The sequence below is a fragment of the Heteronotia binoei genome, chromosome 8 (assembly GCF_032191835.1).
Source record: "Heteronotia binoei isolate CCM8104 ecotype False Entrance Well chromosome 8, APGP_CSIRO_Hbin_v1, whole genome shotgun sequence".
NCBI classification, from domain to species: Eukaryota; Metazoa; Chordata; class Lepidosauria; order Squamata; family Gekkonidae; genus Heteronotia; species Heteronotia binoei.
The window spans coordinates 125931498-125953141 of NC_083230.1; the positions used below are offsets into that span (position 1 = coordinate 125931498).

Genomic DNA, 21644 nt, shown 5'->3' on the forward strand with positions numbered 1-21644 from the left:
TAAAATAAAGGTGCCAAGAAACTTTTCCACAGAAGCATAAAGCCTCTGACCTCTAGATCCTGCGCAACAAACGAAACTTGCTGAAACGTGCATTTGTCGCATGAAGAAACCACCCATGGTGCAACACCGTGTTGTCATGTCACTCAACACAGACACAGAGCGTGATGAACCCACCCATCTTTCTATCCCTTTCTAGGGCTCCAGAAGAGCCACATATTGTCTAAGGGGCGCTCCCTGCCTCTGGGAACCCAACAACAATCAAGTCTAATCCTCTCCCCTATTTCATCACCACAGAGGAGGTTTCATCTCCAGGCCTTAGGCCATGAAGAGGGTGTGGGTTGGCGGCCTCCAATCCTTTCTCTTTCCCTGCCAGTTTTTCCTGTTTTGGCAGGGATAACGAGGCTGCGGTGTTCTCGAGACAAACGGAGCGGTGCGAGAGATCGGAGACGGCAACATGGCTCGCCATCTATCAGAGGAACAGCTCGCAGAGTTCAAAGAGGCCTTCTCTCTCTTTGACAAGGATGGCGACGGGGCCATCACCACTAAGGAACTGGGCACCGTCATGCGGTCTCTCGGGCACAACCCAACCGAGGCCGAACTGCAGAGCCTGATAAGTGAGATCGATGCCAACGGCAATGGCACCGTTGACTTCCCGGAATTCCTGGCCCTGATGGCCAAGAGGACGCGAGAGTCGGACAGCGAGGAGGAAATCCGCGAGGCTTTCCGGGTGTTCGACAAGGACGGGAATGGTTACATCTGCGCAGCAGAGCTGAGACACGTTATGACCAACCTCGGGGAGAAACTGACGGATGAAGAGGTGGACGAGATGATCAAGGAGGCCGATGTGGATAAGGATGGGAAAGTGAACTACGAAGAGTTCGTGAGGGTAATGACGGAGAAGTAGAGGACCCTCCTAGTGTCATGTCATCTAGGTACCAATTTTTAAAAATTTCTTGGGGGGGGGGGGCTTTCCTTCCTTCTGACAAAGTTAACCCGTTGCATTTGCATCAGTCAGTCGGTTCACGCTTTGATTAAATCTGCATCGATTTGCATGTAGGTAAAATAATTGTTCAAAACCTGGGCGGGCTTTTTGGTTCATGGGTCAAAGCTGGTATCCTCCAGGGAGAGGTATTCCTACCCAATTCTTCCAGGAGAAAAGCCCTCTTCAAAGAAGAGGTTTGCTACCCACCAATTTGATATCATTTTAAGGGGGGGAAAAGCAAAAAATGAAAAACCCGGTTAATTAGAGGCAAGCTTTGAGTGGGTCAAACGAAAGGGATCTAACTGATTGCCTGATGAAATAGTGTGGAATAAATTGCTATTACTTATGAGCCCTGTGCCATTAAAGTCTGTGGGGCTTTGCAAAATCAACTTCGCCCTTGCAAAGTGGCAAACATTGCAAAGTTTGCAACTCGTCGACCCCCCGAAGCAGTTACAATCCAAAATTTGACCGAGGAGAATAAAGGAATGAACAATTCTGAGGTCATAAGAGATGAAGGATGAGTAACAGATGTTACATCCTTGTCGAATCGGTTGTCCATTTTGGAGACAGACAAGCTGGGTTGAATAGGAGCCCTGCAAGACTTCTTATATTCTTTGCATTTATGTCGTTATTTTCTTGTTCAACACATGCTTCACAAATTTTATCAAGCCACTCTTCCTGCAGCCCCTTCACAGCCCTGCCTGCTCTCATGTCCAGCAGCAGGGAGAAGCAGTGGCCATGGGGGGAAGGCAGTGAATCGCAGAGAGGAGTAGGAGGTGGGGAGAGGCAGTGGCAAAGGGAGGAAGCCCGCGAATTGTGGAGGGAGGGGAAGGAGGCAGGGAGAGGCAGTGGCAAAGGAGGGAAGCCAGCGAATTGTGGAGGGAGGGGAAGGAGGCAGGGAGAGGCAGTGGCAAAGGAGGGAAGCCAGCGAATTGTGGAGGGAGGGGAAGGAGGCAGGGAGAGGCAGTGGCAAAGGAGGGAAGCCAGCGAATCGCGGAGGGAGGGAAAAGAGGCAGTGTAGAGGCTGGAATTGTTATCCTGACGTGTGGCTGATGGATAAGAATCATGAGGCTGAAAGAAAAGGTCTAAGGCTAATGTGTGAGATTGTGGCTGAGATGAGATTTGAAGCGGCAACTTCCCAGCTCAAAGCACAGTCTCCTAACTTACTTATCTAGCACGTTTGAATCCCACGCTTCCTCTAATAGTGGAATACATGCTTTTCCCTTTCTTTTTTTTATTCTCACAACAACCCCGTTGGTGTAGCAGTTACGTGCAAGGACTCTTATCTGGGAGAACCGGGTTTGATTTCCCACTCCTCTATCTGCAGCTGCTGGAATGGCCTTGGGTCAGCCACAGCTTTCACAGAGCTGTCCTTGAAAGGGCAACTTCAGGCCAATAAACTCAATTTATGGATGTCTGGAAAATCAAGGGTATGGAGCAAATTGGTTTCAGTAGAGGAAAATCGACCCCTGATCACTGTTTAGTGCAGTGTTAAGCCAATACACTATAGAGTTTTCCAATCTGGATCTGGCAACTCTACATCCCATCCCCCACCAGTGTCTGGGAAGAATCTGGCAACCCTAAGGATACCCCGTTGAAGTCTCTCCCCTCTCCAAATCTTCCCCTCCTCAGCAGGGCTTTTTGTGCAGCAGGAACTCCTTTGCATATTAGGCCCATCCAGTCCAACACTCTGTGTCACATAAGAACAGAAGGGAAGCCATGTTGGATCAGGCAAGTGGCCCATCCAGTCCAACACTGTGTCACATAAGAACATAAGAGAGGCCATGTTGGATCAGGCCAGTGGCCCATCCAGTCCAACACTCTGTGTCACATAAGAACATAAGAGAAGCCATGTTGGATCAGGCCAATGGCCCATCCAGTCCCATCACTCTGTGTCACATAAGAACATAAGAGAAGCCATGTTGGATGAAGCCAATGTCCCATCCAGTCCATCACTCTGTGTCACATAAGAACATTAGAGAAGCCATGTTGGATCAGGCCAATGGCCCATCCAGTCCAACACTCTGTGTCACATAAGAACATAAGAGAAACCATGTTGGATCAGGCCAATGGCCCCTCTAGTCCAACACTCTGTGTCACATAAGATCATAAGAGAAGCCACGTTGGGTCAGGCCAATGGCCCATCCAGTCCAACACTCCTTATCACATAAGAGAAGCCATGTTGGATCAGGCCAATGGCCCCTCCAGTCCAACACTCTGTGTCACATAAGATCATAAGAGAAGCCATGTTGGGTCAGGCCAATGGCCCATCCAGTCCAACACTCCTTATCACATAAGAACATAAGAGAAACCATGTTGGATCAGGCCAATGGCCCCTCCAGTCCAACACTCTGTGTCACATAAGATCATAAGAGAAGCCACGTTGGGTCAGGCCAATGGCCCATCTAGTCCAACACTCTGTGTCACATAAGAACATAAGAGAAGCCATGTTGGATCAGGCCAATGACCTTTCCAGTCCAACGCTCCATGTCACACAGAAACCAAAACCCAGGGGGCCTTTAAGAGCTCCACCAGCAATATCAGAACTCCAAAAGCCCTTCCACTGTGCCTCTCTCCAAGCACCAGGAAGACAGAGCATCATTGCTCCAGACAGAGTGTTCCATCTATAAGAACATGATAGAAGCCAGTGGCCCATCCAGTCCAACACTCAGTGTCACACAGTGGCCAAAGCCAGGTGTCATCAGGAGGTCCACCAGTAGGGCCAGAACTCCAGAATCCCTCCCACTGTTGCCTCCCAAGCACCAAGAAGACAGAGCATCCCTGCCTCAGACTGAATTCCATCTACACCTTGTGGCTAATAGCCACGGATAGACCTCTGCTCCAGAAGATTCTCCAATCCCCTCTTGAAGCTGTCTATGCTTGTGGCTGCTGCCGCTTCCTGCAGCAATGAATTCCACCTGCTAATTACTCCTGATGTGACAGCAAGTCAAGCAGGTTTCAGAAGGTTCTGGGCAGCGAGTTCCCAGATCGGTGACACTGGCAGAACCACATTCCACCTGGTGTTTGCCAGGGGCATGTCTGAGTAAGTAAAGAACCTGTGGGGTCAGACAGAAGGAACTGTCGCTCAGGGGAATGGGCCATGGCGGAGTGGCAGAGCCTCCACTTGGCGTGCAGAAGGTCCCAGGTTCAATCCCTGGAATCTCCAGTAAAAAAGACCAAGTAGGAAGTGTTGAGGAAGACCTCTGCCTGAGACCCTGGAGAGCTGCTGCCAGCCTGAGTAGGCAATACTAACCTTGATGGACTAATGGTCTGATTCTGGCTTTTTTTATGGCAGGGACTCCTTTGCATATCAGGCCACACACCCCCTGATGTAGCCAATCCTCCTGGAGCTTACAGGGCTTTTCGTACAGGGCCTACTGAGAGCTCCAGGAGGATTGGCTGCATCAAGGGGGTGTGGCCTAATAGGCAAAGGAGGTCCTGCTAGAATTCCTTACAGGAATCTTCGTACAGGGCCTGCTGGAAGCTCCAGGAGGATTGGCTGCATCAGGGGGGTGTGGCCTAATAGGCAAAGGGGGTCCTGCTAGAATTCCTTACAGGAATCTTCGTACAGGGCCTGCTGTAAGCTCCAGGAGGATTGGCTGCATCAGGGGGCGTGGCCTAATAGGCAAAGGAGGTCCTGCTAGAATTCCTTACAGGAATCTTCGTACAGGGCCTGCTGGAAGCTCCAGGAGGATTGGCTGCATCAGGGGGCGTGGCCTAATAGGCAAAGGAGGTCCTGCTAGAATTCCTTACAGGAATCTTCGTACAGGGCCTACTGAGAGCTCCAGGAGGATTGGCTGCATCAGGGGTGTGTGGCCTAATAGGCAAAGGAGGTCCTGCTAGAATTCCTTACAGGGCTCTTCGTACAGGGCCTGCTGGAAGCTCCAGGAGGATTGGCTGCATCAGGGGTGTGTGGCCTAATAGGCAAAGGAGGTCCTGCTAGAATTCCTTACAGGGCTCTTCGTACAGGGCCTGCTGTAAGCTCCAGGAGGATTGGCTGCATCAGGGGGGTGGGGCCTAATAGGCAAAGGAGGTCCTGCTAGAATTCCTTACAGGGCTCTTCGTACAGGGCCTGCTGAGAGCTCCAGGAGGATTGGCTACATCAGGGGGTGGGGCCTAATATGCAAAGGAGGTCCTGCTAGAATTCCTTACAGGGCTCTTCGTACAGGGCCTGCTGTAAGCTCCAGGAGGATTGGCTGCATCAGGGGTGTGTGGCCTAATAGGCAAAGGAGGTCCTGCTAGAATTCCTTACAGGGCTCTTCGTACAGGGCCTGCTGTAAGCTCCAGGAGGATTGGCTGCATCAGGGGGGTGGGGCCTAATAGGCAAAGGAGGTCCTGCTAGAATTCCTTACAGGGCTCTTCGTACAGGGCCTGCTGAGAGCTCCAGGAGGATTGGCTACATCAGGGGGTGGGGCCTAATATGCAAAGGAGGTCCTGCTAGAATTCCTTACAGGGCTCTTCGTACAGGGCCTGCTGGAAGCTCCAGGAAGATTGGCTGCATCAGGGGTGTGTGGCCCAATATGCAAAGGAGGTCCTGCTACAAAAAAACCCCTGGTCTGATTTAGTAGAAGACCATATTATACATAGATATATGGCAGGGGTAGCCTACCTAACTGTGGCTCGGGAGTTACATGTGGCTCCTTCACACTTATTGTGTGGCTCTTGAAGCCTCCACCACCCCATCGGCTGGCTTGAAGAAGAAGGCATTACTCTCTTTAAATCACTTCTCCTAGCCAAGCCAGCTGGTGGCTTGGAGAATGAATTTAAGGTTGCTTTCCTTCCACCTCTCCGTCCTCCCATCTATTAGTCTTCCTTCCTTCCTTCCTTCCTTCCTTCCTTCCTTCCTTCCTTCCTTCCTTCCTTCCTTCCTTCCTTCCTTCCTTCCTTCCTTCCTTCCTTCCTTCCTTCCTGTGACGGAACGGCCCTGGTTTGCCTACCAGACCCCGTTCCCCTTTTTGGAGGGAGCTATTTCTCCTCCGGCCACTTGGGCTCGCTGCCAGCACCTGCTCAGTCTAGGGGTTCGGATTGAGAGGAACAGGACTCCCAATCCCCCTCGCCAGCTCTGAGGCCAGGCCTCAAGGTTTTTTGCCACCCTGTACTTGGGTATCACAGAGAACACAGCACTTCTTCGGGGAACCCCTGGAGGATTGGCACCTTATCCTACAGGCCTTCCCCCTTTCCCTGGGGCCTCCTTCATAAAGCAGCGTGTTGGGGATCTATGTGGTACAAAGTTTGACTGCCAGCATTCAAAACAGTAAAAATATTTAATTAGAAGAGAAAAAGAAAAGAAAAAAACAAAAGCAGTTGCATGTAAAAGTTTAGCACAGCACCTGAACAGCAACCAGAAGGACAAATAAAAGGTGGATTTAAATGCATCCTCCCGTCCCTGGTTTAAACTTGCCCTGCCTTGTGGGTGACTTCCTCGGTTTGACTGCCTGGAGTCCACACCTCCTCTCCCTCTTGAGAAGGCCTCTCCCACAGTCAGGAGCCCACAGACTGACAACCTCTCTCCTTGAGGGCCAGCCGAGAACTGAACTTTTCCCGCCTCACTCCAATAAAAAAAAAGAACTTCCTGCCCCTCTAGGAGGCTTTCCCCCTAGAGTTGATGGTTTAACTCCGGAAGGGAGGAGGGAGTGAAGGGAAGGCTAGGCCACAAAGCCTGCCTTAGCAGTTTCATGTTCCCTTGCAACCAAGCACCACCATTAACTCAGATGGCGTTTCTCCACACTTCCTCCCTCCCTCCCTCCCTCCCTGGTTTGAAGGCCCCCCTCACTTCAGGGTCATCAGAAATTGGGGGGGAAGGGAAATGTTTGTTAGGCGCTCCGTTATTCCCTGTGGAGACAGATTCCCATACAGTATAATGGAGAAATGATCTGGGGCTCTAGGGGGGCTGTTTGATGAGGTAGAGGCACCAAATTTTCAGCATTGCGTCTGAGGCACCAGAAGCAACGCTGAAAATTTGGTGCCTCTCCCCAAAATACCCCCCAAGTTTCAAAAAGATTGGAACCGGGGGTCCAATTCTGTGAACTCCAGAAGAAGGTCACCCTATCCTTCATTATTACTAAACAGAGGGAAGGAATTTAAAAGGCATGCAGTTCCTTTAAAAACGATTGCCAGAATTTGCTTTGGAGTTCAATCGTGCTTGTCACACCCTTGCTCCTGGCTCCACCCCCAAAGTCTCCTGGCTCCACCCCCAAACTCCCCAGATATTTCTTGAGTCAGACCCTGGCAATCCTATGGGGAAGTCCTTTTCCTCTTCACAGCACTCTTAAAAACTCATATCCCCCCCCCCCCCAAATTTTGTTGGTCTCTAAGGTGTTTATTAAGTGCTGGGTTCAAGACACAATGCAGTAAAACAGCTCTGCTTTATTTAGTGAAATCAGCAACAAGACTGAAACCCAGGGCCAACGTCCTTCCTCCCTCCCTCCAGATTTATTTACTTCCATTTATATCCCGCCCTCCCCGCCGAAACGGGCTCAGGGCGGCTCACATGCTCATGCGTATGCATGGGTATAACATAGGACGGGGTGGCCAATGGTAGCTCTCCAGATGTTTTTTGCCTACAACTCCCATCAGCCCCAGGCATCGGCCATGCTGGCTGGGGCTGATGGGAGTTGTAGGCAAAAAAACATCTGGAGATATACCGTTGGCCACCCCTGACGTAGGGCATAAACACCATAAAACAATTTAAAAACATAAAAATTAACATTTCGATGCTATGATCTTACAATCAGACTTGGAATCATAGAATCATAGAGTTGGAAGGGACCTCTAGGGTCATCTAGTCCAACCCCCTGCACAATGCAGGAAACTCACAAACCCCTCCCCCTAAAGTCACAGGATCTTCACTGCTGTCAGATGGCCCTCTAGCCTCTGCTTAAAAACCTCCAAGGAAGGAGAGCCCACCACCTCCCAAGGAGGAAGCCTGTTCCACTGAGGAACCACTCTAACGGTCAAAAAGTTTCTCCTAATGCTGAGCCGGAAACTCTTTTGATTTAATTTCAACCCCTTGGTTCTGGTCCTACCTTCCGGGGCCACAGAAAACAATTCCACACCATCCTCTATATGACAGCCCTTCAAGTACTTGAAGATGGTGATCATATCACCTCTCAGCCACCTCCTCTACAGGCTAAACATCCCCACCTCCTTCAACCAAGATTTCTGTTCTCTATAGGCGAGTCTTAGAGGGTCCTTTCCAATGCTGCTATAGAACAGCTTGCAAGAAGAAGAAGAAGAAGAAGATATTGGATTTATATCCCACCCTCCACTCCAAAGAGTCTCAGAGCGGCTCACAATCTCCTTTCCCTTCCTCCCCCACAACAGACACCCTGTGAGGTAGATGAAGATATTGAATTTATATCCCGCCCTCCACTCTGAAGAGTCTCAGAGCGGCTCACAATCTCCTTTACCTTCTCCCCACAACAGACACCCTGTGAGGTAGATGAAGATATTGGATTTATATCCCGCCCTCCACTCCGAAGAGTCTCAGAGCGGCTCACAATCTCCTTTACCTTCCTCCCCCACAACAGACACCCTGTGAGGTGGGTGGGGCTGGAGAGGGCTCTCACCACACCTGCCCTTTCAAGGGCAACCTCTGCCAGAGCTATGGCTCACCCAAGGCCATGCCAGCAGGTGCAAGTGGAGGAGTGGGGAATCAAACCCGGTTCTCCCAGATAAGAGTCCGCACGCTTAACCACTACACCAAACTGCCTCTCCTCTGCAAGAGGTGGGCCGGATGTTTCTCGAGGACTGTAGTGGCCAGTCATCTAGTTTGCAAATGCCTGGTGGAAGAGTGCCATCTTACAGACCGTGCGGAACTGCATGAGCTCTCGCAGGGCCCTAACTTCTTCCGGCAACTCCTTCCACCAGCGTGGGGCCGCTACAGAAAAGGCCCTGGCTCTAGTTATCATGAGCCTGGCCTCCTTAGGGCCGGGGATCGAGATAGGGTTGCCAATCCCCAGGTGGGGGCAGGGGATCCCCCGGTTTGGAGGCCCTCCCCTCGCTTCAGGGTCGTCAGAAAGCGGGGGGAGGGGAGGGGAATGTCTGCTGGGAACTCTATTATTCCCTATGGAGATTTGTTCCCATAGAAAATAATGGAGAATTGATCCGCGGGTATCTTGGACTCTGGGGGGCATGTTTTTTGAGGTAGAGGCACCAAATTTTCAGTACAGCATCTAGTGCCTCTTCCCAAAATATCCCCCAAGTTTTAAAACGATTGGACCAGGGGGTCCAATTCTATGAGCCCCAAAAGGTCCCTGTATCCTTCATTATTTCCTATGGAAGGCAGGCATTGAAAAGGTGTGCCGTCCCTTTAAATGTGAGGGCCAGAACTCCCTTTGGAGTTCAATGATGCTTGTCACAGCCTTGATCTTGGCTCCACCCCTAATGTCTCCTGGCTCCACCCCCAAAGTCTCCTGGCTCCACCCCCAACGTCCCCAGATATTTCTTAAATTGGACTTGGCAACCCTAGATCGAGAGGAGATTTTGTGACCCAGTCTAGGTTGTGCCCCCCTCCTCAAAACCCAACAACTCTTAACTCTAGGTGCAGTACTGGCCCATTGACTCCTGATTGGCCACCTCTAGGTGGCTTTTGCTTTGGAGCCTCGAGTTCAGCATAGTCTCTGGTAGAACTCCCAGGAACATTCTAGTCCCAAAACATGATGGTGTTATTGGACTGGAATCTGACTTTTTTATTTGCACTGGGTTAAGTGGCAAGATCTGCAAAACAAACAGCACATTGACCCTACAAAACAACAACCGTGCTCAGCACACAGTGAGGTCCTCACGCCACAAAATCAGACAGACTTTGAGACGGAAGCTTCAACCAACGGGTGATTCCACCTGCTAGATGGTTCTGAGGCTGTAGAGAGGCTGAAGACAGATCCTGGAGCTTTCCAGGCAACCCTGCAAGAAGAAGAAGAAGAAGATAGAAGATATTGGATTTATATCCCGCCCTCCACTCCGAAGAGTCTCAGAGCGGCTCACAATCTCCTTTACCTTCCCCCCCCCCAACAACAGACACCCTGTGAGGTAGATGAAGATATTGGATTTATATCCCGCCCTCCACTCCGAAGAGTCTCAGAGCGACTCACAATCTCCTTGACCTTCCTCCCTCAGAACAGACACCCTGTGAGGTAGATGAAGATATTGGATTTATATCCCGCTCTCCACTCCAAAGAGTCTCAGAGCGGCTCACAATCTCCTTTCCCTTCCTCCCCCACAACAGACACCCTGTGAGGTAGGTGGGGCTGAGAGGGCTCTCACAGCAGCTGCCCTTTCAAGGACAGAGTCTCAGAGCGGCTCACAATCTCCTTTCCCTTCCTCCCCCACAACAGACACCCTGTGAGGTGGGTGGGGCTGGAGAGGGCTCTCACAGCAGCTGCCCTTTCAAGGACAACTTCTGCCAGAGCTATGGCTGACCCAAGGCCATTCCAGCCCAGCTTACGTCATGGCTTCTCTTCTTCGAGCAGCTTCTCCTCAAAGGAACCAAATCCAAGCCTGAAGCCACAAAGGGCGTGGAATGTTCATGCGTCCCTTCCCCGCCACGTGCGAGTCCTTCCTGTTTTCCCGGGGATGAGTCTGTGATGTTCTGAAGAAGAACAAAGCCAGGTGAGGGACTTGGGAAGGCAGCATGGCTCACGAGCTCTCTGAAGAACAAATCGCCGTCCTCAAAGAGGCCTTCTCGCACTTCGACAAAGACGGCGACGGGAACATTACCCCGGAGGAGCTGGGGAAGGCCTTGCGCTCCCTCGAGCACGTTCTGATCCATCTCGGGGAGAAGTTCACGGACGAGAAGATGGAGGCCATGATCGAGGAAGTCGATGCGGACGGGAACGGGAAAGTGAACTACCAGGAGTTCCTGAGGCTGATGACGGAGCTGTGAAGGCCAAGACACGTTGAGGTACTTGGCAACTGTACAGGAGACACAAACTCCATTCCCAGGAAACTTTTGATCCAGAGTGTGGGGGAAAGAACAGAGGGAACAGACAGAGGGAGGAGAATATGGAGAGCAGACAGAGTCTGGTTGCCAAATCTGGAATGGGGAATTTGTGGGATTTGGGGGATGAGACTTGAGGAGTGCAGGATCCGGAGAGGAGAGAGAACTCAGCGAACTACAATGCCTTGGAGTCTTCCTTCCAAAGTGGCCATTTTCTCCAGGGAAACTGATCTTTGATGCAAATGGTGGCCGGTGATTTATAAAGTACATGTGTGTTTCCTTCTCCCACTGGTGCGAAAAAATAATTCCCTAATCTTTCCCTATGCCAGTTTTATGGGAACTGTTATTCCCAGCTTTTGTTATTCTTTTTTTTTTTTTTAAACTCTCCTTCTAGCACAGTCATGTTGTAATGTGCATACATATATATTTTATCTTTCTGTGCAAAGAGAGTATAAAGAATCCTAACAAAAATGTGCGTGTGATATTTGTTTGGAGAGCCAGTTTGGTGATAATGGTTAAGTGTGCGGACTCTTATCTGGGAGAACCGGGTTTGATTCCCCACTCCTCCACTTTCACCTGCTAGCATGGCCTTGGGTCAGCCAGAGCTCTGGCAGAGGTTGTCCTTGAAAGGGCAGCTGCTGTGAGAGCCCTCTCCAGTCCCACCCACCTCACAGGGTGTTTGTTGTGGGGGAGGAAGGGAAAGGAGATTGTGAGCCGCTCTGAGACTCTTCAGAGTGGAGGGCGGGATATAAATCCAGTATCTTCATCTACCTCACAGGGTGTCTGTTGTGGGGGAGGAAGGGAAAGGAGATTGTGAGCCGCTCTGAGAATCTTCGGAGTGGAGGGCAGGATATAAATCCAATATCTTCATCTACCTCACAGGGTGTCTGTTGTGAGGGAGGAAGGGAAAGGAGATTGTGAGCCGCTCTGAGACTCTTCGGAGTGAAGGGCGGGATATAAATCCAGTATCTTCATCTACTTCACAGGGTGTCTGTTGTGCGGGGGGAAGGGAAAGGAGATTGTGAGCCGCTCTGAGACTCTTCGGAGTGGAGGGCGGGATATAAATCCAATATCTTCATCTACCTCACAGGGTGTCTGTTGTTGGGGGGGGGGAAGGTAAAGGAGATTGTGAGCCGCTCTGAGACTCTTTGGAGTGAAGGGCAGGATATAAATCCAGTATCTTCATCTATCTCACAGGGTGTCTGTTGTGGGGGAGGAAGGGAAAGGAGATTGTGAACCGCTCTGAGACTCTTCAGAGTGGAGGGCGGGATATAAATCCAATATCTTCATCTACCTCACAGGGTGTCTGTTGTGGGGGGGGGGGAGGTAAAGGAGATTGTGAGCCGCTCTGAGACTCTTTGGAGTGAAGGGCAGGATATAAATCCAGTATCTTCATCTATCTCACAGGGTGTCTGTTGTGGGGGAGGAAGGGAAAGGAGATTGTGAACCGCTCTGAGACTCTTCAGAGTGGAGGGCGGGATATAAATCCAATATCTTCATCTACCTCACAGGGTGTCTGTTGTGGGGGGGGGGAAGGTAAAGGAGATTGTGAGCCGCTTTGAGACTCTTTGGAGTGAAGGGCAGGATATAAATCCAGTATCTTCATCTATCTCACAGGGTGTCTGTTGTGGGGGAGGAAGGGAAAGGAGATTGTGAACCGCTCTGAGACTCTTCAGAGTGGAGGGCGGGATATAAATCCATTATCTTCATCTACCTCACAATGTGTCTGTTGTGGGGGGGGAAGGTAAAGGAGATTGTGAGCCGCTCTGAGACTCTTCGGAGTGGAGGGCGGGATATAAATCCAGTATCTTCTTCTATCTCACAGGGTGTCTGTTGTGGGGGAGGAAGGGAAAGGAGATTGTGAACTGCTCTGAGACTCTTCAGAGTGGAGGGTGGGATATAAATCCATTATCTTCATCTATCTCACAAGGTGTCTGTTGTGGGGGGGGGAGGTAAAGGAGATTGTGAACCCCTCTGAGACTCTTCGGAGTGGAGGGCGGGATATAAATCCAATATCTTCATCTACCTCACAAGGTATCTGTTGTGGGGGGGGGGGAAGGTAAAGGAGATTGTGAGCCCCTCTGAGACTCTTCGGAGTGGAGGGCGGGATATAAATCCATTATCTTCATCTACCTCACAAGGTGTCTGTTGTGGGGGGGGGAAGGTAAAGGAGACTGTGAGCCGCTCTGAGACTCTTCGGAGTGGAGGGCGGGATATAAATCCAGTATCTTCATCTATCTCACAGGGTGTCTGTTGTGGGGGAGGAAGGGAAAGGAGATTGTGAACTGCTCTGAGACTCTTCAGAGTGGAGGGCAGGATATAAATCCATTATCTTCATCTACCTCACAAGGTGTCTGTTGGGGGGGGGGGAGGTAAAGGAGATTGTGAGCCGCTCTGAGACTCTTCGGAGTGGAGGGCGGGATATAAATCCAGTATCTTCATCTATCTCACAGGGTGTCTGTTGTGGGGGAGGAAGGGAAAGGAGATTGTGAACTGCTCTGAGACTCTTCAGAGTGGAGGGCGGGATATAAATCCAATATCTTCATCTACCTCACAGGGTGTCTGTTGTGGGGGAGGAAGATAAAGGAGATTGTGAGCCCCTCTGAGACTCTTCGGAGTGGAGGGCGGGATATAAATCCAATATCTTCATCTACCTCACAGGGTGTCTGTTGTGGGGGAGGAAGGGAAAGGAGATTGTGAGCCGCTCTGAGACTCTTCGGGATGGAGGGCGGGATATAAATCCAATATCTTCATCTACCTCACAAGGTGTCTGTTGTGGGGGGGGGGGGAAGGTAAAGGAGATTGTGAGCCGCTCTGAGACTCTTCGGAGTGGAGGGCGGGATAGAAATCCAATATCTTCATCTTCTTGTTGTTGTTCATATCTTGCGGCTGTCAAATGTTTGACGTTTATTCTATGTGGCTCTTACATTAAGCAATTTTGGCCACCCCTGTTCTAGTAGATCTCCTGGTCCACATGGAGGTTGGCAATGTTCCCTCTAAGCTGCAGAGTCTTGTGAGCAAAAATTCTACTTTGTGAGCTACTGGCATTAAAGTAGTGAGCTGCTGCATAAATTATTGTGCTCTGGGGCCATCCTCCCTGAGCTAAGACAAAAACGTGTGAGCTGGAGGCTAAACATCTGTGAGCTAGCTCACGCTAACTCAGTTTAGAGAGAACACTGGAGGTTGGCAACTCTAATCCTGAGGGATCTTAGAAAGGATACTTATAATTTCTTGTGCTTTGGGCAGTGGTGATGAGCAAAGGCTTCTAAACCTGCTCTGGCAAAATGGGAGTTATCCCACCGCTCACACCATATGTGGAAAACAGGTGCCTTCTTTTGTATTCCCACATTTGTTTCCTTGGCTCTTCCAAATACCTTTTTCGTTCCAGATATTTATTGGGGAGAGGAGAGAGAGCGCAGAAGGTGTAACAAAGGCCACAGTTTTCTAAACTCTGTGCCGTTTCATTCAATATATGCAGTTGATGCTACAGAACTTATCCACAAAGTTATTACTGTATATGTATAAGATGTTGTTAGCCGCCCTGAGCCTGCTTAGGCGGGGAGGGCAGGATACAAATAAAATTTTACCTTACCTTACCTTACAAAGGAAACATGTCATTCCAGAAAAGACCCGTGCAGAGTCCAACTCAGCTTTTCCTCAAGAACTATTTGTTGCAAATGCAATATGCACAGAGGTGCAAACGTCTACTTGAATGTTCGCTTGGGTTGCCCGATCTGGGTTGGGAAAAAACGGGACACGTTGGGGGTGGATCCGGGAGAGGGGAGGGTGTGGGAAGGGGAGGGGAGGGGCCTTAGCATGGCATGATGCCCTAGTGCAGGGGTGTCAAACTCTTTTGTTATGAGGGCCGCATCTCACATAAATGAGACCTTGTCGGGCTGGGCCGTACACACACTTAAAAGATGCTTAAAATGTTAGCGCTCATTGGTCTTAAAGATGCTTTCTTTGTATTTCTCCCATGGGATCCTGGGAACTGGGCAAAGGAAGCTCCGGCTCTTTCCTTCCTTCCCCAGGGGACTGGGAGGGGGAAGGAGACTCAGCCAATAGAAGGAAGAGAGGCTTGGCTCAGGAGCTCTGCTGTGCAATTGAGAGAGCCTGGCAAAGCAAGCTGTTCCTCCCTTTTTCCTCCCCAAGGGAGGAGCCTCAGCCAGTGGAGAAAACTGAGGTTTTGCTCTGTAGCTCCTGCGAAATTGAGCAAGCCTTGCAAAGGAAGCCGTGATGCAGAAGGAAGCAAGAGAGAGGGAGAAGGAAGCAGATGGCAGCCAGTTGCTCAGGGGCCTGATAGGAGCCCTCCGGGGGCCTGATTCGGCCCCCGAACTGCATGATCGACAACTCTGCCCTAGAGCCCACCCTTCCAAGCAGCCGTTTCCTCCAAGGGAGCTGAACTCTGCCAGCTGGAGATCAGTTGTAAAAGGAGAAGATCTCCAGGTCCTACCTGGAGGCTGGCAACCCTCATTTTCACTTAGCTGGCCAGTTCTGGGGGGAATTAACGGGTAGCCTTTGCTTCATCTCAGCGTCCAAACAAATTATTTTAGCAACCGTTACAGTAAGAGACTTACAACTGAGAAGGCAGTCCTGGAATTTCCACAGGCATTGCAGGTATTTATTTAAATGATTTCTCTCCTGGCTTATCTCTGTAGAATCCAGGTAGCTAACCTTGCAGCAACGGTAGAGCTAGGCCTAGGGTTGCCAATCCCCAGGTGGGGGCAGGGGATCTCCCGGTTTGGAGACCCTCCCCCCGCTTCAGGGTTATCAGAAAGCGGGGGGAGGGGAGAGTAGGGAAATGTCTGCTGGGAACTCTATTATTCCCTATGGAGATTTATTCCCCTAGAAAATCATAGAGAATTGATCCGCGGGTATTTGGGGCTCCAGGGGGGGCTGTTTTTTGAGGTAGAGGCACTAAAGTTTAAGTACAGCATCTAGTGCCTCTCCCCAAAATACCCCCCAAGTTTCAACAAGATTGGACCAGGGGGTCCAATTCTATGAGCCCCCAAAGAAGGTGCCCCTATCCTTCATTATTTCCTATGGAAGGAAGGCATTGAAAAGGTGTGCTGCCCCTTTAAATGTGATGACCGGAACTCCCTTTGGAGTTCAGTTATGCTTGTCACAGCCTTGATCTTGGCTCCACCCCAATGTCTCCTGGCTCCACCCCCAAAGTCCCCAGATATTTCTTGAATTGGACTTGGCAACCCTAGCTAGGCCTCAAAACACAACACAACCGTGCATTTGCAAGATAAAATCAGCATGTGGGACTCCAGGATACATTCTTCCCCTTCAGCCTGACTCACTTCCACTTGACGGTCAGGCAGTGTAGCAGTTTGATTGTCGGACCCGGGTTCGAATCTCCGCTCTGCCGTGGGAGCTCCTCTAAGGGATCTAAGGCCACTCAGTCCCTTTCAGAGCCTGACCCACCTCAAAGAGTTGTTGTGAGGGGAAAATGTGAAGGGTTTTATTTATTTATTTATTTAAAAAATGCATAATTAATAAGGGTTTGTAGAATCTTTCGGGCTCAAGTGCCGTGTTCTACTGGAGAAAGTTTTTCTTCCAGACGTTTCGTTCTCGGCTGCGGAGAACATCCTCAGTGGCGTTGTAGCCGGAGCAGGCGCTCTGACCTTCTTGGCTGCTGTGCATTGAGTGGGCATTGAGTGGGGCCAGGGCTTCTGGAAAACCCTGTCCCCACTCAATGCGCAGCAGCCAAGAAGGTCAGAGCGCCTGCTCCGGCTGCAACGCCACTGAGGATGTTCTCCGCAGCCGAGAACGAAACGTCTGGAAGGAAAACTTTCTCCAGTAGAACACGGCACTTGAGCCCGAAAGATTCTACAAACCCTAATGATGTTGCCAGCCGTGAAAACCTGAACTCTTTCATAATTAATAAGCATAATATATATATAAGGTCAAACAGTTATTAGGGGATCGAAATAAAGTAATGAAACATAAATTTGGACAACTCAGTTATTAAATTCTAGGGTTGCCAATCCACAGCTGGGAGTAAGGGATTCTTCGGTTTCAAGACCTTCCTCCCACTTTAGGGTTGTCAGAATGCAGAATGGGGGAAGGGAAATATCTACTGGGCATGCCATTCTACCCTATGGAGACCAGTTCCCGTAGGGTATAATGGAGAATCGGTGGGTATCTGTGGCTCTGGGGGGGCTGTTTTTTGCGATATTGGCACCGAATTTTCAGCATACAATCTGGCACCTCTCCTCAAAGTTCCCCCCAAGTTTTAAAAAGATTGGACCATGGGGTCAAATTCTATGAGCCACAAGAGAAGTTGCCCCCATCTTTCTTTATTTCCAGTGCCGGGATGGCATTTAAAAGGAACGCAGTCCCTTTAAATTTGAGGGCCAGAACTCCCTTCAGAGTTCAATCGTGTTTGTCCCAACCTGGCTCCTGGCTCCACCCCCAGAGTCCCCAGATATTTCCCAAGTCCGACCTGGGAACCCTACCAAGTTCTAAGATGTCATCATTTTTTGTATTTGTATTTTAGCTATGCTTTTCATTGTTTTCATGCTGTGGGGTTTGGGTTGTTGTTGTTGTTGCTTTTAGTGGTTTTTAAGTAGCGTTTTTATTAATGCTTATTCTACCACCTTACTGGCCCTTATGGGGGCACAAAAAGTGAGGTATAAAGTTCACAAAGAAATCCATTAGAGAGCCAGTTTGGTGTAGTGGTTAAGTGTGCGGACTCTTATCTGGGAGAACCGGGTTTGATTCCCCACTCCTCCACGTGCCGCTGCTGGAATGGCCTTGGGTCAGCCAGAGCTCTCTTATCTGGGAGAACCGGGTTTGATTCCCCACTCCTCCACTTGCACCTTCTGGAATGGCCTTCGGTCAGCCAGAGTTCTCTTATCTGGGAGAACCGGGTTTGATTCCCCACTCCTCCACGTGCCGCTGCTGGAATGGCCTTGGGTCAGCCATAGCTTTCATAGCAGTTGTCCTTGAAAGGGCAGCTTCTGTCAGAGCTCTCTCAGACCCACCCACCTCACAGGGTGTCTGTTGTGGGGGAAGAAGATAAAGGAGATTGTAAGCCGCTCTGAATCAGAGAGAAGGGTTGGGTATAAATCTGCACTAATAATAATAATAATAATAAGAAGAAGAAGAATAAGAATAAGAATAAGAAGAAGAAGAAGAAGAAGAAGAAGAAGAAGAAGAAGAGCAGATTTATACCCCGCCCTTCTCTCTGAATCAGAGACTCGGAGCAGTTTATAATCTCCTTTATCTCCTCCCCCCACAACAGATACCCTGTGAGGTGGGTGGGGCTGAGAGGGCTCTCAAGGACAACTACAGGAAGGAAGGAAGGAAGGAAGGAAGGAAGGAAGGACCATGTATGACTTCTTTGGAGGACAGAGAGTGGGCCCGTAGCTTCAGTGGGACCTGGGAGGCGCCAGGCCCATCATTCCAACCCCCGCTTCCAGCTGTGTGGCCCCTCCATCGAAGGGCTCTCAAGCTGTCCCCTTTGCTCACTGCCACTCTGAACAAGCAGTAGCAATCGCTGTAGGTCTTTTCTCTTTTTTCTCTCCCCTTCGCTAACACACCTTGCAGAGCAAAAGGGGGTGGGGGGAGAGTCGAGATCTCTGACTGTCTGAGAGAGGGGCACATAAGAGATATCTTGCTACACCATCTAACTGGCCTCCCAACCATCTGGACTGGAGGAAAAATCGGGCCGGTATAGTTGACATCTTTCGGACACCAAGCTATGAATTTAAGTGTCCACACTATCCACGCTGCCTTAAGTTAAATCCGAACTACCGGCTTAACTGTTTTTTAACTTCTTAATATGTTCTACTTGTTCAGCTGTTTTGCTGTTTATAGAACAGGGATGTTGGTTTTTTATCTCGTTACATATGCTAAACCAACTCTCACTGAATATAGCTATACATCCACAGTATTCCAATGTATTTCTCTTTTAGAACAGTGTATCAGAATAATGTTTTTTTTTTTTATTATTTCACATACTCAAATAAGGGATACGGGCTGTTTATCTCATTACATATACTAACCCACCTTCCACTATATTTTAATGTACCCTGTTTTTCTAATGGCTAACTAATATGTTATTTCTCTTTTAGAACAGTATCAGAATATTGGGGGGGGGTTTTGTATTGACATACTCAAATAAGGGATATTGGCTGTTTATCTTATTGCATATACTAATCACATATATACATATACTTTTTACATATATTAATCCTCCACTGTATTTTAATGTATTCCTTTTTTTTCTAATGGCAAACGACGTTATAACCTCTTGAGATACTAATGCCCTCTATTTAAACCCACAACGAACAAAGCCAGAATGTTACCCAGATTTATGGCACTTCACACCTATGACATCAGTCTGCTTTTTTATCACCCTCCAATGTTGTTTCAGCCCAGTTAACGACACTAACAAGCACAGACCCCGATGTGTGATTCTTTTAATCTGCTCAAAACATTCCCATTTTTCTACATACCGACTCACTGCCCACTTATACTTAGAACTGCTGCTTGCAGTTCCGTTCTTGTCTGATGAAGTCTGCTTAGAGCATACGAGAGCTTCCATTCGGAATAAAACTTAATTGGTCGTAAAGGTGCCGTTTGTCTACTGCTTTGTTTTACTGTTTATTTCTTGACTGTTGTCATGTAATTATTGGTTTTAATTATTCGACATGTTGGAATTCGCCCTGAGCCCATTATGGGAAAGGGTGGAATATAAATTCATAGAAATTAATTAATTAACTAACTAATAAAGGGGTGGGGGTGGAGAGCAGAGCTGCTGTGACTGCCCAGCCAAGGGTAGGGGACGTTGGCTCTCCAGATGTTTTTTTGCCTACAACTCCCATCAGCCCTAGCCAGCATGGCCAATGGCTGGGGCTGATGGGAGTTGTAGGCAAAAAACATCTGGAGAGCCAACGTCCCCTCCCCCCTGGAGGGAGGTTAGCTTGTGGAACTCAAGGTAGCTTGCAGTGCCGAAAGCTTTGGGCTGCCAAACTGGGTGGCCCCCGGCCCGTACAACAACAAATCACACTGTGGGCCCCCACCAAACCTGAAATCCTGGCTATGGCCCTGACAGAGAGCCATGGGTTTTGTCAGCACGGCTCTGCCATAAACATCAGCCCAGGTTTCTTGCGCAACGGAGCAGCCGAGAAGCCAGAATGAACAGTGCTGGAGTTATGTCTGGCTCTGTAATTGGGCTGCAATTAAACTGCCAAAAGTCAGGAGTACAGCGATTACCGGCGTCACACCCTTCTAAGTCCCATTGAAGTCGATGACAGCGCTTGTAGGTCCCATGACATCTTCTCACCTAATCTGTTTTTCTCATCTTTTTCCCAGAAGCATCCGTGAGAATCGCCCGGGTCTTGAAGATTCCCTCAGCTGCAGCCCGAACCCGATTGAGTCGTGAATATTGGAATGTCTAGGCACAAACTGAGATCAACTCCCACGTTCTTTTTTTGTTTTAACCTCGTGTAAGATCTGGAGATTTGACCCCCAGCGAAACACCTCAAGATTCGACACAACTGGCCGAACCTGCAAAAGAACATTCTTGATTCCATTCTTCCCAGCCAAACCCAGAGATTAGCCTGAGGGAAATCTCTTCAGGCCTTGCGGATGATGTTTTAAGCCTTGGTGGAAAATAACAAAGGAATTCCCGCCCTTTTTGTCGTGGCTCCTTTTTTGGGGAAACTGGCAATCGAGGCCTAGCTTTGAACATAAGGCACTGGTTGATTGGGGTTGCCAGCTCCAGGTGGGGAAATTCCTGCAGATTTGGGGGTGGAGCCTGGAAAGCGGGGGTGGGGAGTGGAGGAACTTCAGTAGGATATAAGGCCTGGAATCTCCAACCCCCGAGTTGTGGACCGGTACCGGTCCGTTGCCTTTTAGCAATTGGGCCATGAGTTGTATAACTATTTCATTATATATTACAATGTAGAAGACGACATTGGATTTATATCTGCTCCTCCACTCTGAATTTCAGAGTCTCAGAGCTGCTCACAATCTCATTTTCCTTCCTCCCGCACAACAGACACCCTGTGAGGTGCGTGGGGCTGAGAGGACTCTCACAGCAGTTGCCCTTTCAAGGGCAACCTCTGTCAGAGCTATGGCTGGCCCAAGGCCATTCCAGCAGCTGCAAGTGGAGGAGTGGGGAATAAAACCCAATTCTCCCAGGTAAAAGTCTGCACACTTAACCACCACACCAAACACTTTAGAAATAAAGTGTACGATTGTATCATCCCGAAACCATCCCCTCCCCCTCCCTCCAGTCCGTGAAAAATTTGTCTTTCACAAAACCGGTCCCTGGTGCCAAAAAGGCTAGGGACCACTGTATAAGGCCATAAAGCTCCCACCCCCAAAAAACCCATTTATTTCTCAAAACTGGAATGAGCGAATCGTTATGAGACTGAAGGGAACTGAAAACAAATCAGCCAGTAGCATAATGCCCCTGTATAAATCGATCATGACATCAGTTTGCTGCTACTCCACATCTGCCAGATACGCCCCCCCCCCCCACACCATTAAAAAGAACATAAGAGAAGCCATGTTGGATCAGGCCAACGGCCCATCCAGTCCAACACTCTGTGTCACTTAAGAACATAAGAGAAGCCCTGTTGGATCAGGACAATGGCCCATCAAGTCCAACACTCTGTGTCACTTAAGAACATAAGAGAAGCCATGTTGGATCAGGCCAATGGCCCATCAAGTCCAACACTCTGTGTCACTTAAGAACATAAGAGA

At 49.4% G+C, this 21644-nt stretch overlaps 2 protein-coding genes across 2 annotated transcripts; both read left to right on the top strand.

Annotated features, from left to right (window-relative positions):
* Positions 1 to 378: 378 nt before the first annotated feature.
* LOC132576654 (calmodulin-A-like) lies at positions 379 to 916 on the top strand. The gene has a single exon (XM_060246023.1). It carries the CDS (start codon positions 455 to 457, stop codon positions 902 to 904), a length of 450 nt encoding a protein of 149 aa, XP_060102006.1. The 5' UTR covers positions 379 to 454; the 3' UTR covers positions 905 to 916.
* A 9627-nt stretch (positions 917 to 10543) lies between these two features.
* On the top strand, positions 10544 to 10865 carry LOC132576655 (calmodulin-like). The gene has a single exon (XM_060246024.1). The coding sequence runs from the start codon at positions 10614 to 10616 to the stop codon at positions 10863 to 10865; it is 252 nt and encodes an 83-aa protein (XP_060102007.1). The 5' UTR covers positions 10544 to 10613.
* The last annotated feature ends 10779 nt before the right edge of the window (positions 10866 to 21644 follow it).

Bases quoted from the DNA above. Each gene is read 5' to 3' on its own strand.
- LOC132576654 (XM_060246023.1), top strand. From the start codon at position 455: ATGGCTCGCCATCTATCAGAGGAACAGCTCGCAGAGTTCAAAGAGGCC.
- LOC132576655 (XM_060246024.1), top strand. From the start codon at position 10,614: ATGGCTCACGAGCTCTCTGAAGAACAAATCGCCGTCCTCAAAGAGGCC.